At 46.8% G+C, this 15509-nt stretch overlaps 1 protein-coding gene across 12 annotated transcripts in view; it reads right to left on the bottom strand.

The window, feature by feature from the left end:
* Positions 1 to 15509, bottom strand: part of CRB2 (crumbs cell polarity complex component 2) — a 143653-nt gene that overhangs the window by 23266 nt on the left and 104878 nt on the right. For 10 of the 12 annotated variants that reach the window (XR_012155262.1, XM_073314524.1, XM_073314519.1 and 7 more), the window contains exons 2-6: positions 14090 to 14791; positions 11721 to 11916; positions 10852 to 10991; positions 10203 to 10385; positions 9068 to 9181 (exon numbers count right to left, since the gene is read on the bottom strand). Coding sequence is in view for 11 of the 12 variants with exons in the window: in XM_073314519.1 (XP_073170620.1) it covers positions 9068 to 9181; positions 10203 to 10385; positions 10852 to 10991; positions 11721 to 11916; positions 14090 to 14791 (1335 nt within the window). In the remaining variant the exon portion in view is untranslated. The remainder of the gene's footprint in view (positions 1 to 9067; positions 9182 to 10202; positions 10386 to 10851; positions 10992 to 11720; positions 11917 to 14089; positions 14792 to 15509) is intronic. The other 2 variants (XM_073314526.1, XM_073314527.1) reach the window with 2 other exon arrangements.

Here is a 15509-nt window from a genome sequence, read left to right as displayed (position 1 = left end):
GTGCTTTCAAATGGCAAAGCTGAGTCTTTCTAGCCCAACCATGCATGAGCCACTTCGGTATTTCTAAAGCACTATTGTCATGGTATCTGATCAGTGGTTTTATCTGACAGGTGCCAGGGTTACTAAATGGGCAGTGCCCACCAGGAGAGCTGAACAGAGCTACTGACTCAGTGAGAGCTAATTCTAAATGTGGCTTTGAAAATTTGTTATACATGCTAAATGTTATCTCATACCTAGAGAGACAAAGTGGGTGAAATAATATCTTCTCCCTCTCACAACAGAAATCAGTCCAATAAAAGATACCACCTCACCCACCTTGTTTCTCTAATATCCTGGGACTAAACTGCATATATCATACCTGTCATACATATGTATGCAAGACAGATGAACACACACACAGTAAGAGAGATTCAAATTTAGCAAATCTCAGGTCTAGATATCTGAAGTCTGAGGTCTATTAACTGGCCGTTTCTCTTAATGAAGGGTATGACTATTGCCAGCCATTCTGGAAGCACCATGTACCAGTGCAGTGATATTTACTAGCCAGCACCGCCTTGCCCTCTCCCCAGCAGGCAGCTGCATTCCTAGCAGCCGTTCCCCAGTGCATCCTAATTAGAGCTCCTGTTATTCCAATACAACATAAAACAGAGACTTGCTGCAACAACCGGGCCCTGCAATGACAATTATGTTTGCATCATTACCGCCATTTCCATAGCAACACTCTGTTTGGACCTCTCTCCCACCCGGCACTTCTAGCCAGGGAGACTGGGTGTGGGCAGTAGTGCAGGGGGCAGTGAAGAACTCAGCGTTTTTATTTTGAACCAAAAACGTCCCACTGTTTTCAGTAAAAGAAATTTTAATACCTTAAAAAAATTCAGTTGAAGAGCAAGAGGGGCAGAGATTTCACAGAGTAAGTGTGAAAGACATCATGTGATTCTAAAGTGCACCTGAGCGTGAAGTGCGCTCTACAACATCCCAACTTCAGTCACTCCCAGCAAAAAGGAGGAATCAGGGTTACAGCAAAGTCACGCGTGCGGCTCCCATCATATTGCTCAGCACAATCGCTGCCAGCATCACGACAACTCTTGGGCCATAAAGCTTCCTAAACAAAATGTTGGGTCCTCACAAAATAAAACCAGGTGCCTGTTTACACAGAATTTTCCCTCTTTGGTTAATTCTTGCCCTTCTCCCCCCAAGTCTACAGCTATCACTAACGACACAACCTGAGCTGTAACCACCCACCCACCCCAAGTTGCACTGACTGTAGTATCTGTCATTACCTGCTAGGAGATAAATTCCACCCACGATCACACCAACCAGCACGGGATTCATGGCAGATTCCTTGCAGACATTTGTGACGGTGACGGAAGAAAGGTGGGGGTGAGATAGGGAGGGGAGAATGAAAGTCTGGACTGGAAGGACACAGTATATGTGAGCTCTCTCCCAGTGCTGGTCAGCCAAAAGGGGATTGGAAATAAAACCAGCTAATATAAAGAGACCTGCGCTGTGGTGAGATCTAATCCAGCCCTGTTCTAAACCTCCCCAGCTGGCTTCTGTCAGTGCTGACAAGAAGAATGCGTCTACAGTGTATTCTCACTCAGTGCGTTACAGTAATGCTCTGCAGGATCCACAGCATTACCTCTGACAATGGGAGGACTGGGACAAGCCCCTGCCGTTGCTCACACCCCGTGCTATCCCACAGATTTCCCTGCATAGGGAGGGCACAATTAGGGCCCAAATGAGAATTTTTCCATTTCTGGATTATGAAGAAAAGCTGTGTATCGACCCCTGACTAATAGCCACCGCAGGTAACAACAAATGGAAAGCTTCCCAGACACAGAGGGTGAAATCCTGGCCCCACTGAAATCAATGGTAGTTTTGCAAAACTCCCATTGACTTCACTGGGCCCACGATTTCATCCAGAAAGTTTCATTCCTCCACTCGCCCGGTTATCTCATTGCGTGTGTTCATTCTGCAATATTTGCAAACAAAGGCTGCTGCAGCCCTTGCCCTCATGAGTGATTTCATTGAAGCCAACAAGGGAGAAAGGGAAAAGAATGACAAGTAAGAGCAATAGAAGAAAACTGATTAAGTGGATAAAAGTGAAGGAAGATGTTGACCTTTCTGAATGCCAATGAGCAGCCTCTCACAACCTCTCCCTGACCACTCAACTTACTTCAAGTGTCTTCATCCCAACCAATGCCTCTGCGCCAATACCCCCTTACCAGCCAACAAACAGCTTTTGCCAGTCACCGGCTCAACAAATGTTCCTGATCACCAGTGACACAGAGGAGGCCATGTCCTGCAGTCTGATATCCATACTGACTTTAGGCATTGGGCTCAGGGGGCCAAAGATCCATCTTTCCCCATAAACAGCTGCAGAGACTGAGCTGCCAGAATCTCCTCGTTATATCAGGATCTGGCAGGGTCCAAAAGTTTGGGCAGATCATGGCGGTGGTTTCTTCCTGCCTTGCAACAGGGAGAGTTCTTATTTCTGTGGAGTAAGATTATTTAGAACTGGGAGCTTTTCCCAAAGTATCTGAATCTTCCCGCTATGTGTAAGCAGCACTGTCAGGTTAAAAATCCTAAAAAAGACAATGCCTACATCCCACGTCCTGCTATTACCAATGCCACCTTTGGACATTCGAACAAAATTCCAACAAGTCATGCATGCTGCTGGGGCTTACTTTCTGCACTTCACCCAGCCTCATCAATCCAAACAGATTAGTCAGTTTCACATTGATCTGATGTGGGAGACATGTGAGAAGTAGTCATTTGGATTAGATACGTGCATGAATTAAACTTCTTAGAGGTATCTGGATTGCTTGCATGTCAAGCCCCCTTAAAAAGCACAGATTTTGAATGGTTAACTAGCAAGATTAAGCCCTGATCCTGCAGTTGTTACCAGAGGGTGCTATATCTGTATATATGCAAATTGTTAAGTGAAAAGATGCAAGTGGATGGCACACAAGAATATGTAGCATTGTTTGCGGGTTTTGTAGGACCAATGAAGTTTGTTGTTGTACACTGCAAATGGCATTGAAGAGCTCTTTACATCAACTTTTCACATGATGTCAGAAATGAGAGATTTTATTTCTTTAATACTGTGTTGTAGCTGACAAGAGTCAGAGTCACTTTTGCAATGGCTGCAAGCAACATTCCACTCCCTCTTCTTCTTAGCACATGTGCAACATGCCTCCAGTGGCACCTGATTAGGATTCATCACCGAATTTTGTCCACTGGTTGAATCATTCGTGTCCCCAGCTTGGGATGGGTACTGACGGGGAGTGCAATGTGAACGCTGATCCATGCCCTTCTGCAATACAACTAAATGGGGGATATCTGTGAAAACCGGAGTTTCTTTGAAACTTTCAGTTAGACTCTTACATGAGCATACAGGCATAGGGGTCTGTCCTGCTCCAGTGAACTGCAGGATCAGGGGCCTATAAAGGTTCTGGACCAAAATCTTGACCTCAGGGGACTCTGCAACAGTTAAGTCAGCTCAGCTTTTGGTTCACTATTTATCATCGCATCTCTCCAAATGCATTACATGGAATATTGTTAAGTAGTAAGAGTAATAGCTTCACTTCCTAGGATTAATGTAATAGCATGCTACAGATTAGTGCTACCAACTTGTATTTACTTTGGGAAGAGGACCAGCCCAAATTCCACATGTTGCTTCTTGGATGGAGGTTAGTGACTTCCTTGACATGTTTGTGAATTAATCCCAGAAATTTAGAAATTACCATCAAGGCTCTGGATGAGTGAGACATTTCCTGAGAGCATTGGCAATGGGAAGAAACCTCTCAGACAGCAATCCCACTACCTTTGTCTCCGGAATAAATCTTGTTATGAGAGACTCCTCACTGGGAAGGAAGGAGCTCTGTTGCGTTTGCAGTGTGCAGGCAGCTTACACTGTTAACTGGCAAGCAAAACTGTGATTACATATGAAGATGATGAATGTTACAGAACATGCATTTTACATAGGAATTGCCACAACGATCTAGTCTGAAGTCTATTCTCTGACAGGTTTCAGAGTAACAGCCGTGTTAATCTGTATTTGCAAAAAGAAAAGGAGTACTTGTGGCACCTTAGAGACTATGCTCAAATAAATTGGTTAGTCTCTAAAGTGCCACAAGTCCTCCTTTTCTTTATTCTCTGACAGCCGCCTATCCTCAGAAGACATTGTTGGAGGCTAACAGCAGCTGGCCCAACAGCTCTCTGCAACAATTTCTGTGCACAGACTTCTTCTGTCCCTTTGAGTTGTTGTTCTCCTTACATCTTTGCCTGGCCTTATTCTGGATGTGACATTAAGCCAGGCTTCATCCATTTTCATTAACAGGGAAGCCTAATTTAATTCATCGCAGTTGCTCCACCTTTACTAATCCTCTAAACCCTTTAACCAGGGTTAGCTGGAAGTAACGGGCATATCTCATGCTGCCCTCTGGTCAGACAATCTGCTATAACAGGCATGTCCAAATAGACCTAGTGCAGCACCAGAATCTCAGTGGATGCTTTTGATCACAGGCACTGTATGCAGTTAAATCACATCTGACACCTGGACTCACACAGGCACTAGTGTGGGGTGTAAATTCCTACAGTGCCTGGTCAGCTGACAGCATGTTTAGAAGGTCTGAGTAACAATGGAGCCATAATGCAATAGGGAGACTCAGAGTGAAGTGAACAGTACAAAGCTCACTCTAGCCTTATCCAGGACCAACTAATGCTCCCTCTGCATGAATCTGAAAAACGGTTTAAGCATCTGTTTGAACATTTTACAGCCAGCCTCTTTGCTGCTGCCATGGTGTGTGCATAGAAGTAATATACCTTCCAGGTAAAATGAAGGCAGCCCCAGGAAATATTTGCTAGCTCCAGTCTGCTGTATTTGCTGAAAGGGCTTCTTCTTTCCAAGGGCTAAAGGCTTTCTATAGTTTCTTAACCTTTTAGCTGCCTTCCCTGACTACAGTAGAGGTCACATTTCTTGAACAGAACAGACACTGGAAAATGTCTGTACAAACAAATTAAACAATCTGTTCAGTCAGGAAAAAACACCAATCCTGTTTCTTCAATTCACTGCACTGGGTGGTGTGTGTACCAAGTAACATAAAACCTCAAATGTGTCTGGGCTTGGGCTGCACTCTTGCACGAAGAGCTGTTGGGAGAAGCAAAGGTTGTTAATACAACAGAAAAAGGTTTTCTGCTTCCTCCAAAAGGGCTGAGGAGGACACTGAAGGTAATGACTACATTGCAATTAAAAACTTGCAGCTGGCCCATGCCAGCTGACCTCAAGCTCGCAGACCTTGGGCTAAGGTGCTGTTTAATATTTAATTGGGGTGTAGAGGTTGGGGCTCAAGGCTGAAGCCTCGGCTCTTGGACCCTCCCACCTCACAGGGTCCTAGAGCCCAGGCTCCAGCCCAAGCCCGAACATCTACACCACAATTAAACAGTCCTTTAGCCTGAGCCCCGTGAGCCCGAGTCAGCTGGTATGGGCCTTCTGTGGGTGTCTAATTGCAGCACAGACATACCCTAAGGCTGAACAGAGTAAGCTGACCTCTCACTCAGGCTGACTGAATGCTAGAGCATGATGCTAGGGGGCAATCTGCTGCTGGATAGCATTCTCAGGAAGAGATGGAAACTGTGCGTTAGGCCACTCAGTCATTAAAACAGCTCCTACAATTTTTTTCAAAGGTTAACTGGCCAAATTCTAATTCAGCAATTACATTCTGCCAACCTAAATGCCAGTTCCCATTTCAACTTAATACACTATTCTTCCTCACTTCCTGCCCTAAATGGTTGACCAGTTAAACACATGCCACATTTCACCCAAAAGACAATTCAGATCAATAGATAATTCAGTTTGTCCTCATCATGTAATCATCTGAATCCAGCTCCTTCAGTTCAGCCATCTCTTCGAGCCTGGCTGTCCCTCCAGTGGGAACATGACTTTAGTTTTATCACAGTTGCCATCTTTTCTGGGACCAACAAAGACTCCTCCACCCCCTTCTTTGTTTAATTTTGTTCCTGCACATCCCTCTGACTCAGCCCATGCAGGGAATTCTGAGCACCGTGGGAAGGGAAAGGAGGGCATACAAACCTCAGAGGTCACATGGCCCATATAGCAGACGGTCTCTCTCCCAGACCGTCTCCCAGACCTTTGAATCTCAGTGTCCTATCTTGACATGTGGTTCTGACAGGACTGGGTCACTGGGCTTCCATTTACTGTCTGTTATTGTGACAATAATTACATTTTAGGCAAGAGCCATCCCAGCTCTGTGCTGTGCTCCAGCCTGAGACGGCACTTAGGCAGTTAACACATGTAGGAAGGTGATTTCTGCTGATTCTCACAGTTATCCCACAACACTCCCCACATTCCTGAGACTGAAAAAAGGGCTCCAGGAGAGAAAATGAAAAAAGCAGCCTACATCAGAGTAGCAAGTTCACTTTAATCATGGAAGGCAGCTTAAACCCAAGCTCATGGCAGATCTAAGCTGCCACAGAAATGTGTTTTGAACAGAAACATTACTGGAAACTTCATGAAGTTACTCTGTGATCCTAATATGAAGTAATAAGCTGTTTACCCAGCATGACTATACTGGGATTAATTGACAAAGCAGGGAAGATTAATTGCTATTATTTCCCTGTCAGCTTCACTCCTCCACATGTACTCACTCAGCTCACTGAGCTCAGAGAGAGGCAAAATGTGACTTCCCCACCTGCTGCTCCTAGCCTTTCACTGTTATGTCTTGGAACTTACCCCAAAGGAGACATAGTAATTTAACAACACAGCAACCTGCCTCTAATCTCCTTCGAGTACTAATGAACCCCAAACAGATGCAATAGAATGAACTCTCTAGCACTGTCTCTCCCCATCCTGTGCCTGTGTCAGCTTTTCTGCCCAGGAGCAGGCCCAGGGGCTCGGAAGGATTAGGTAAACCTACAGTTTGGGGAAGCTAAATGAAATGCTGAGCTCCCTGGACTCCTAAGAGTGGTGCCAGGGCATTGAGGGAAGGAAACGGCCCTGGAGGCACAAACAGACAGGCATTATGACTTACAGTGGAGAGACATTTAATGAACTACACAACATTCCATTGGGAAGAGGTCTGCATCTGCAGGTGCAGCACTGTAGGAACTGGCCCTGCACAGCAGCTGAGAGATTGGAATGAAGCCTATTTCTACAGCCTTGTGTACATGGACTTTTCTTTCAGAACAACCTAAAGTGTGAGTTTAAACTGCTCTAGTTATACTGGTGTAGCCCATGTGGACACACTTAGTCTGATAGAGGAGCATATGTCACTTCAGAGGGGCTTAAGCTAAACTGAAGACACAAGTGTTGGAATAAGATTGTCCACACAGGGGTTATACTGATATAACTAAACTAGTATAACTATACTGGTACTAGAAAAGGCCCAGTACGGATTCAGGAATACTGCTACCTACCACCTGCTGAGAAGAGTTAAAAACTCTCTTGTAGCTTCAAGTTTTTCCTTTCTCCCACAAGATGGCAGCCTTTCAGCATTTCAGGCAGGATACATTTTACTCTTGGAGGGCTGGAAGAATGCAAGCCAGTTAGAGAATGTCTTTCATATAAACCATATCCCTTATCAGTATCAGGTTGTTAGTTAGCAGAGAGAGATCAAAGAAAATAGGAAAGGAGACAAGAGGTTTTTCTCTGAGGTTTGAGATGAGATGGATTGGCAACAAGGTACAGAGAGAGAGGGATCCCACCCCAACAGCTGTGGCTGCAAAGAAGGTTGTCACAATCATAGCAGAATGATTGTGTGGTGGGGACGGAGACAAACTCCACGCTGGATGAGAAGAGACACACAAAACTGATTGCTCAGGGAGTACTGCTCTCACCTGCCTTTGCCCCTATCCTGTTTGTGTCAAAATAAAGGGCCCATCCACACATGGATTTTACTGTGTGTTAGCAAGCATGTGGTAAAAATGCATCTTTTTTCCTAGTGAAGACAAGGCCAAAGTGGTACCAGCTCACGTTGTCAGTGGGGGGCAGACTATGTGGGCCTAGCAAGCCTTTCCGCTCCTCTCGCTTCTGTGGTGTCTGGGATATGTGGCACATAGCTTGGTGTTTAATCTTCACATGTTCAAAGACGCTGCTACATTTGTACTGCACACTGTTTTAGTGGCCCGCCCCCCAGCCAAAGGGTACAAACAAACAGCAACATGCTTAGCCTTACAATGCCCCTGGCAAACTAGTCTCACTATTTCAGAGGTGGGGAAACTGAGGCACGGAACGGGTTAGAGTGACCTACCAAGGGACACACAGGGCATCTCTAGCAGAACCCAGGTCCGCCACTCCCAAGCACATCCGTACACCCTAGTAAACAGAAAGGGCTGCGCTGCATTTGCTCACAACACCAAAACCTTTTGACCTCCCTAAATAACAGAGTGTAGCCTCCAACCCCAAATCCCTGGCTCATCATCCAGAGGGGAGAAGAAGAAATAACATCATTGTTTTATGTGCTGGTGACAGGCTCCTCATTCCCCGCCCCAAACTGCTACAGCCCTTAGGAAATGTCAACCATTCCAATTACAGCCTCCCTGAGAGACAAATTGCTGCACTGGAACTCCAGCCACAGCACCCAAAATGCCTCTTCCCTCTTGCTTCATACATCTTCATCCCAAAGACTATTTCTCTTTCTATACAGAGCACATACCCCCATACCTGTCAAGAGGGTGCCAATGGCAATGTGCAATATCCCTCTGCCAACACCTAAGGATCCTAAGATTCTGGTGCCGGACTCCCTCACGCAGTTCCATTGATCTGCTCACATCCTCAATTCACAGCACTGCCAATGTACCCCAGTCCTAGGAATACAGTACATTCACACAGGTCTGACAGTGCACTTCAGTCCTGATCTGGAGACAACCACAGCTACACCAGTCTTGGCCCTCCACAGCTCTCTGTCCAATTCATCTCAGTCTCACTCAGCAGCTTTCTCTAGTCAGTCCTAGGATCCAATTATGCAACCATATGGCAAATCAGTGACTCAGCAAGCATCAACTAACCAGTCTAATCTGATTCCACACACTCCATCACCAACATTACCTGAGTATCCTGGTAGACAATGGCAAAGGAAGCCGTTAACCAGATCGGTGCAGCACCCTCCATTCTGACATGGCTGAGACTCACATTCATCAATGTTAACAGAGCAGTTCTCTCCTTTGAAAGTGAAAACACAATCCCGTTATGATCATTTCAGTAAGCCCAGGCAGTGGATGTGTGTGCATCCCCTGTAGGGGGAATCTTAACACCTTCTTTCACAATTCTTTGCTCTTCTTCAGCAGTTTTCATCCAAAGATGCAAAGTGCCCATTACAAGTGTTACTTGTCCCTCAGTACCTACCTGGCAGGCAGGAATCATTAATCCCCATTTATAAAATGTAGAAGACTAAGGCACCGAAAGGATAAGCGATTTACCCCAGGCCACAACACGAGTCAGTGGCAGACGTGAGATCAGAAGCCAGGAATCCTGACTCTGAGACCCCTGTTCTAATAACTAGAGAAAACTCCCTCCTGTATTTCCAATTTTCCCCCAAAAGGGCACTTCCCCTTTCCCCCCTGAATCCACCCACACACCCCAACCCCACACTCCTATAAGCTCTTTAAAAAACACAGAGAGGGCAGTCTCTGTTGAGCATCCCTAGAGCCCTTCACATGCAGGGAGAATTGCCTGCCCATCCCAACTACATGAAAGGTTGCTACAAGAGCAGTCACTATAAGGGGAGGCTTAAGACATTACCTGGGACTCCAGGGGACTAATAGCTTCCTCCAGAGGGGGAATGCCCCACTAATACATTGCAAGGACAATTTTTGCTTTATGCCCATGGGAGGGGCCACCAGGGCTATTTTGCCGTCTGCCCAGCTGCAGGGTACTGAACAGAACATTAGGGAACGGGGTGGGTGGGCTATTGCACCAACGAGGAAATCAGGGCCTTGAGGGATATGGCCTTCCAGGTAGAGAGAGTGATATTGGTTACACTCCTACTGCCATCTGCAATATGCACATACAGCAAAGGAGAGCCACACACTCCTCATCACGAGGCAGCTGCGCAGCCAGAACCATCTTGCTCTGCACCAGGTGGGTGGCTCTTGCTGCGCAGATGGCTCCTCTCCACTCCCTGTGACCCAAGCTGTACAGCTCCTACCAGGGGGCACAGGACACAGCCCAGTGGGTAGCTCACCTGAAAAACCTGGCTGGCACCAGCAGAGGAAACCAGCAGCTTGACTATAGCTGAACTCGCTGGGGAAGTCGTATCGTGTCCCATAGTAGGTTTGGTTGGATCGCTCAAAGCACACGCCTCCATTGTAACAAGGGTCTGTAGCGCACTCATCCACATCCTCCTCACAGCGCTGCCCTGTGTAACCTGCCAGGCAAACACCAGAGTTAGCACAACACAGCACGTCCTTGGAAGGGAGACAGAAAACTAGCCACCAAGATACCACAGCTGCCAATAAGGGAGCAAGATTATGTGAGCCTGAGACACTGCAACTCATCTAGCACAAAGCAGCAGGGCCTGGCATACAGTACTCATGTCAGAGGTGAGAGCCAGTCAACTGATCTCGCCCAGGAAAGCACAGGGTAGAAAAGGCCTGGTCTTAGGAAAAGGGACATTTCAGGCGATGCAGCAGGACACATTTCCCTGCTGTGAGACCTTCATGCCAGTGGAAGACTCTCCTGAGAGAAGCAGCGGGAGCCCCCATCACTTGATGTACTGAAAACTAGACTGTACCATACAGAGTAGAGCCAGTTTTGCTCAGGGCAACCTAGCAGGTCCTCTCCACCACTGACTACTCAGACTGCAGGAGAACGAAGCAGTTTCCCCTACTCACCAGGCCAGCAGGCACAGCTGTAATTCTTGACACCCTCCAGACAGGTAGCACTGTTCAAACAGGGCTGGGAGGCGCACTCCAGGATATCCAGCTCACAGTGCTCCCCTTCAAAGCCTGTGTCACTGCAATCACACTGGTAGCTAGGGGGACACAAAACAGAACACCACAAGAGCTCTTCATTCCAATACCCACTCCCCTCCAAGGTAAGAGCAATAGCTAGGGGGACACAAAACAGAACACCACAAGAGCTCCTCATTCCAATACCCAGTCCCCTCCAAGGTAAGAGCAATCAAGCATATGGGGCCAACTTGCTAGCCCTCATGTCCACCTTGCAGAATTCCTCACCCATGGGCTTAGAGAAGAGACAGTCCCATCTCCATAAACAGAGCATCCTTTCAGGAAATCAGTGGCAAGGCAGGTCAGCCTCAAGTCAGCTGCTGAGCCTACATACTGCACATGAAACGCAAGGATCAGACAGACAGGGATGCTCTCAGTCAAGGAGGGTGGCTGCTTCTGCTGCTTGTGGTCATTCATTTAAGCTGCAAATAATTCTCATTGGGACATCGCGGAGCAATAAGAGACAGTAACGGGAATTCTTTCAAACATCTCTGGGAACTCTGCTAGTGGAAGGGGTCCTTTGGCATTAACACCCCCACTGAACGGCTCTTCAAATAACTTTCAGTTTAATGAAACAATAATAGCAAGCAGAGTGGGGGAGGGAGGAGGAAAACTTAAAGAGCACTAAGCCCAATTCATCCTAGAGGTGAATTCTGAAGTCAATGGACTTACACCAGGCAGGTGTCTCATGGGCTCATGTCAGATATTTAATCACTGAAATGCAAATGGCCACAGCAGCTTGCATTCCTCACCTGTCAACAAGGTCATGACATATCCCTCCGTTGATACATGGTTGGCTTGCACATTCATTGATGTCCACCTCACACTGGATTCCCTCATAACCTGGTGCACAAGTGCAGGAGTAGAACCCAATATGGTCAGTGCACGTGCCCCCGTTCTGGCAAGGGTCTGAGTCACATTCATCTATTTCAGCATCACAGTTTACACCTTTGTTACAAAAGAGAGAAACATCCATGTTATGGACTTGGCTGGAGTTCTGAGCTGGGATCACAAAAGTAATGATATCAAATCCACTCTGCTAGAATACAGACATGACAATTCATAAGTTCCTGGACAGCAGACAAGCATGCAAATACTAAGAAATGATTAGTTTATTAGTATTTGCAGCCAAGTCTATCTTGGGAAGACTTATCTATTTTGCTTTTAAATCAACAAAACTGAGAATAGTTTGCAACAGTTGTGAATCTCTAGCATAAACTTATATTTGATTTCACTGAATTTGTTAATTCCACCAGCATTTAGCAAATGAAATACACTTCCCGGATGAGACATAAAACCAAGGTCCTGCTCAGTTACATTCATTACAAAAATCCCATAATGCTTTATTTTGCGGGAGGGGGGAAGTGGCAGGATGCGAATTGCAGTATTGTGGCCAAGTTCAACCGTGGATATTTACATTCTGTGATACAGTGTTCCCCTTACAGTTTGGATTCTATATGATATTCTTCACTCCAGTGTAACTGCTGTGTTCCACCAGAGAGGTGGTTGCATTTCAGTGGTTGGTGAAGTGATCACTGTATATCCTTTACCCTCCTCCCAAAAGTATTATGAGGTTTGTAACTTGCTTTGAGGTCCTCAGAAGGGAGGTGCTGGAGAAGTACAAAGTATTAGTTATAGTGATACTAGCAATAATAATTGTATTATTCATTAAGTATTAATAGCACTAATCACAGTAGAAACATATCTATTATCTTCGTCTAACGTCATTTCGTCAAAGGAAATCTGTGAGAGATCCCACAGCAACCATCCTGCCACTTTCCCACCTCAATGAACTGCCCATGGCCTGACATCACCCCTCAGAGTAAGCCCCTAAAAATGGCACCTGCCAATCCATCTAATCCTCCTTTCTGACAGAGGCTCACTATGCAGCAGACGTGGCCACCCTAATCCTAAAGGAATGTGGGCCCCATAATCTGCCAGATCACAACCTGTCAATCCTCAGGTCAAAACTTCCTTCACCCGAATTCCAGCTGCAAGTGCCAGGAAATGCTCAGCCTGTGAGGACCAGTGGCTCTAGGAGGCTGCAAGACCAGGGCCAATAGGCTGTGATGCAGGGAAGTGAAAGGGAAACTGATGGGCAAACACGGAGTTGTGATTTACACTCTAAATCTGAGGGTCATTTTAAGGCCTAAACACAGCCTGTTCCTGAGTGGGTATTTTCCCCCAGCTCTGCATTTCACCAGAGTGTGACTCAGTCAGTGACTGGATGCCTGACAGGCAACAACTCCCCACTCCATTTGTAATCTGTGGCCCAGTGACCCCACATTCCTTTACAGCCACGTAACTCCTGAAATGCCTGTAGCCTGTGACAATGGGTAAGGCTGGGAAAGGCCATGTGCCGGCTGGTACCAGGGGGAGGTGGCTGCAGCCTGGACTGCATTCCATTCTGATAGCTGGGCTGGGGGAGAGGAGACCCTTGCGCCACTGCCTCGGCAGATAACTCACAGGTGCAGATTACACAGTGAGTCATCACCAGCACAGTTGAACCAAGAAGAAATACTCAGTAGAGTCACGTGCAAAATATGCTCAGGGTTTAACAGAGCTGGAAAAACAAACCCACAACAGAGCCTCCTGCCCTGGAAAATGCCTCAAAGACAGGACAAAATGCCCTGAGCCAGCCTGATAGAGACTAGTTACACCCCTGAATTCCAATAAGCTTATTCTTCCTGAAGACAAAATATGTCTCTCTCTGTGCTTCCGCTTAACCATGCCTTCACCAAAGCCAATCACATCAACATCACCGCTGGGAATCCAAGTCTCAACCCCCTCCCCATCCCATAACCCCAGGAATCCAAACCATTCAACATCCACATCATCCCTGTGAATCCAAGCCTCAACCATCCTCCCAGGAACCCAAGCCCTCTCTTTCAGGACACCCAGGCCTAAGCTAGTACACACGTGCTCCCCAGCACACCAGAAGCTCAGGCCATCAGATAGAGGCTCGGCCTCACAGCTGTAACAAAGAGGCAGAGATGAGAAGCGTTTTGGGGCAGGGACTGTGTCTTTTGCTGGTTTTGCCACAAGCAGGTGCATTGATAGAGCTTCATGAACAGCAACAAGTAACCCAACTGAAAGAGTAATATGTGAGCATGAAAGGTACCTGTATAGCCGGGGACACACTTGCACAAATAGTGATCCATCTCATTCAGGCAGGTGCCATTGTTTTTACAGGGCCGGGATGCACACTCGTTGATGTCTATTTCACAGCGGTATCCTTGGAACCCAGGCACACAGAAACAGTTATACTCATTCACCCTGTCTAGGCAGATGGCTCCATTCTGACATGGGCTGGAGGCGCACTCGTCAATGTTATCTTCACAGTGGGCCCCAGTGTGACCAGGTTGGCAGCTGCAGGTATATATCTCGGCACCCTCGATGCAGGTCCCATTATTTTGGCAGGGTTGGCTAGAGCACACAGATATTTCAGTGTGGCAGCCTTCTCCATTTGGTCCCATTTGGCATTGGCAGATGTATCCATTTGCACTATCTACACATTCAAAATGAGGCCCTTTACAAGGATTGCTCTCACACTCATTAATGTTAACACTACACTCAGTACCTGTGAAGCCAGGCCTACAGATGCATTCATAATCCAGGAGTCCCGCAGTTTCACTGCATATCCAATTCGGGGGACATTTGTGCACAGCACACACAGAGTAGAGGAATTCACAGTTTGTGCCCATGTATGCCACTGGTTGCTGGGGGCAGAGGCACTTGTAGCCCCCCTCCAAATCCTCACAGCTTCCCCCGTTCTCACAAGGGAATGATGAACAGCTGCTGGCAGTTTCAGAGCCTGATGTTCCTGTTGAGAAAGGAGACTTCCTGTTAGTCTGGGCTAGCAGCACAGAGGAACCCAGTGGGGTCCTCCCTTAATTACTGTACACAGTAGATATCTCAGTATTAATAGGGCTGCACTGGCCATTGCTCACAAATATCCAGCCTCCTCCCATGGGCACTGGATTAATTATTTGTAGTTGGGGAGATATAAATGCATTCCAAAGGGGAGCAGGTATTCTGCATTTACAGCTGAGAGGCCCAGTTACATCTCCAGTTGTTTTGGGGCAATCTCATTACATCAGCAAACAAATTGGCTTTTCTCTCATCTGTGCCTGGCCAGGAGGCTGTAACCTTTCCGCTCAGCCACAGACCTTGCTCCTGCTATCCATGCCTGCGTCACCTCCAGATTGGAGACTATTGCAATAAGATCAATTTAAATCCATTCCCAGGATGAAGCTGGTGCAGATGCAGTGGCCACTTAGTTAGTATCTTATTGGCAGCACATGATACCGGTGCTCTAAGATCTGCACTCTCCGCTGAGTGGTTTTGGGGGCTAGTTTTGACCTTTAAAGCCCAAAAAGGGCCTGAGACCTTCGTACTTGAAAGATGCCTCTCTCCCTGGGTACTCTCTCTCTCTCCCTCCTCTTGCCAATCTTTCCTCTTCTTGCATTCCCCACGCCTCCTACACCTCTGCCTCTAGTTATTTGGCTAAATCATCCATTTAACGTGCGCACTCTTAAATC

Source organism: Lepidochelys kempii, chromosome 16, assembly GCF_965140265.1.
Source record: "Lepidochelys kempii isolate rLepKem1 chromosome 16, rLepKem1.hap2, whole genome shotgun sequence".
Lineage (NCBI taxonomy): Eukaryota > Metazoa > Chordata > Testudines > Cheloniidae > Lepidochelys > Lepidochelys kempii.
This window is presented reverse-complemented; position numbering and strand designations above follow the sequence as displayed.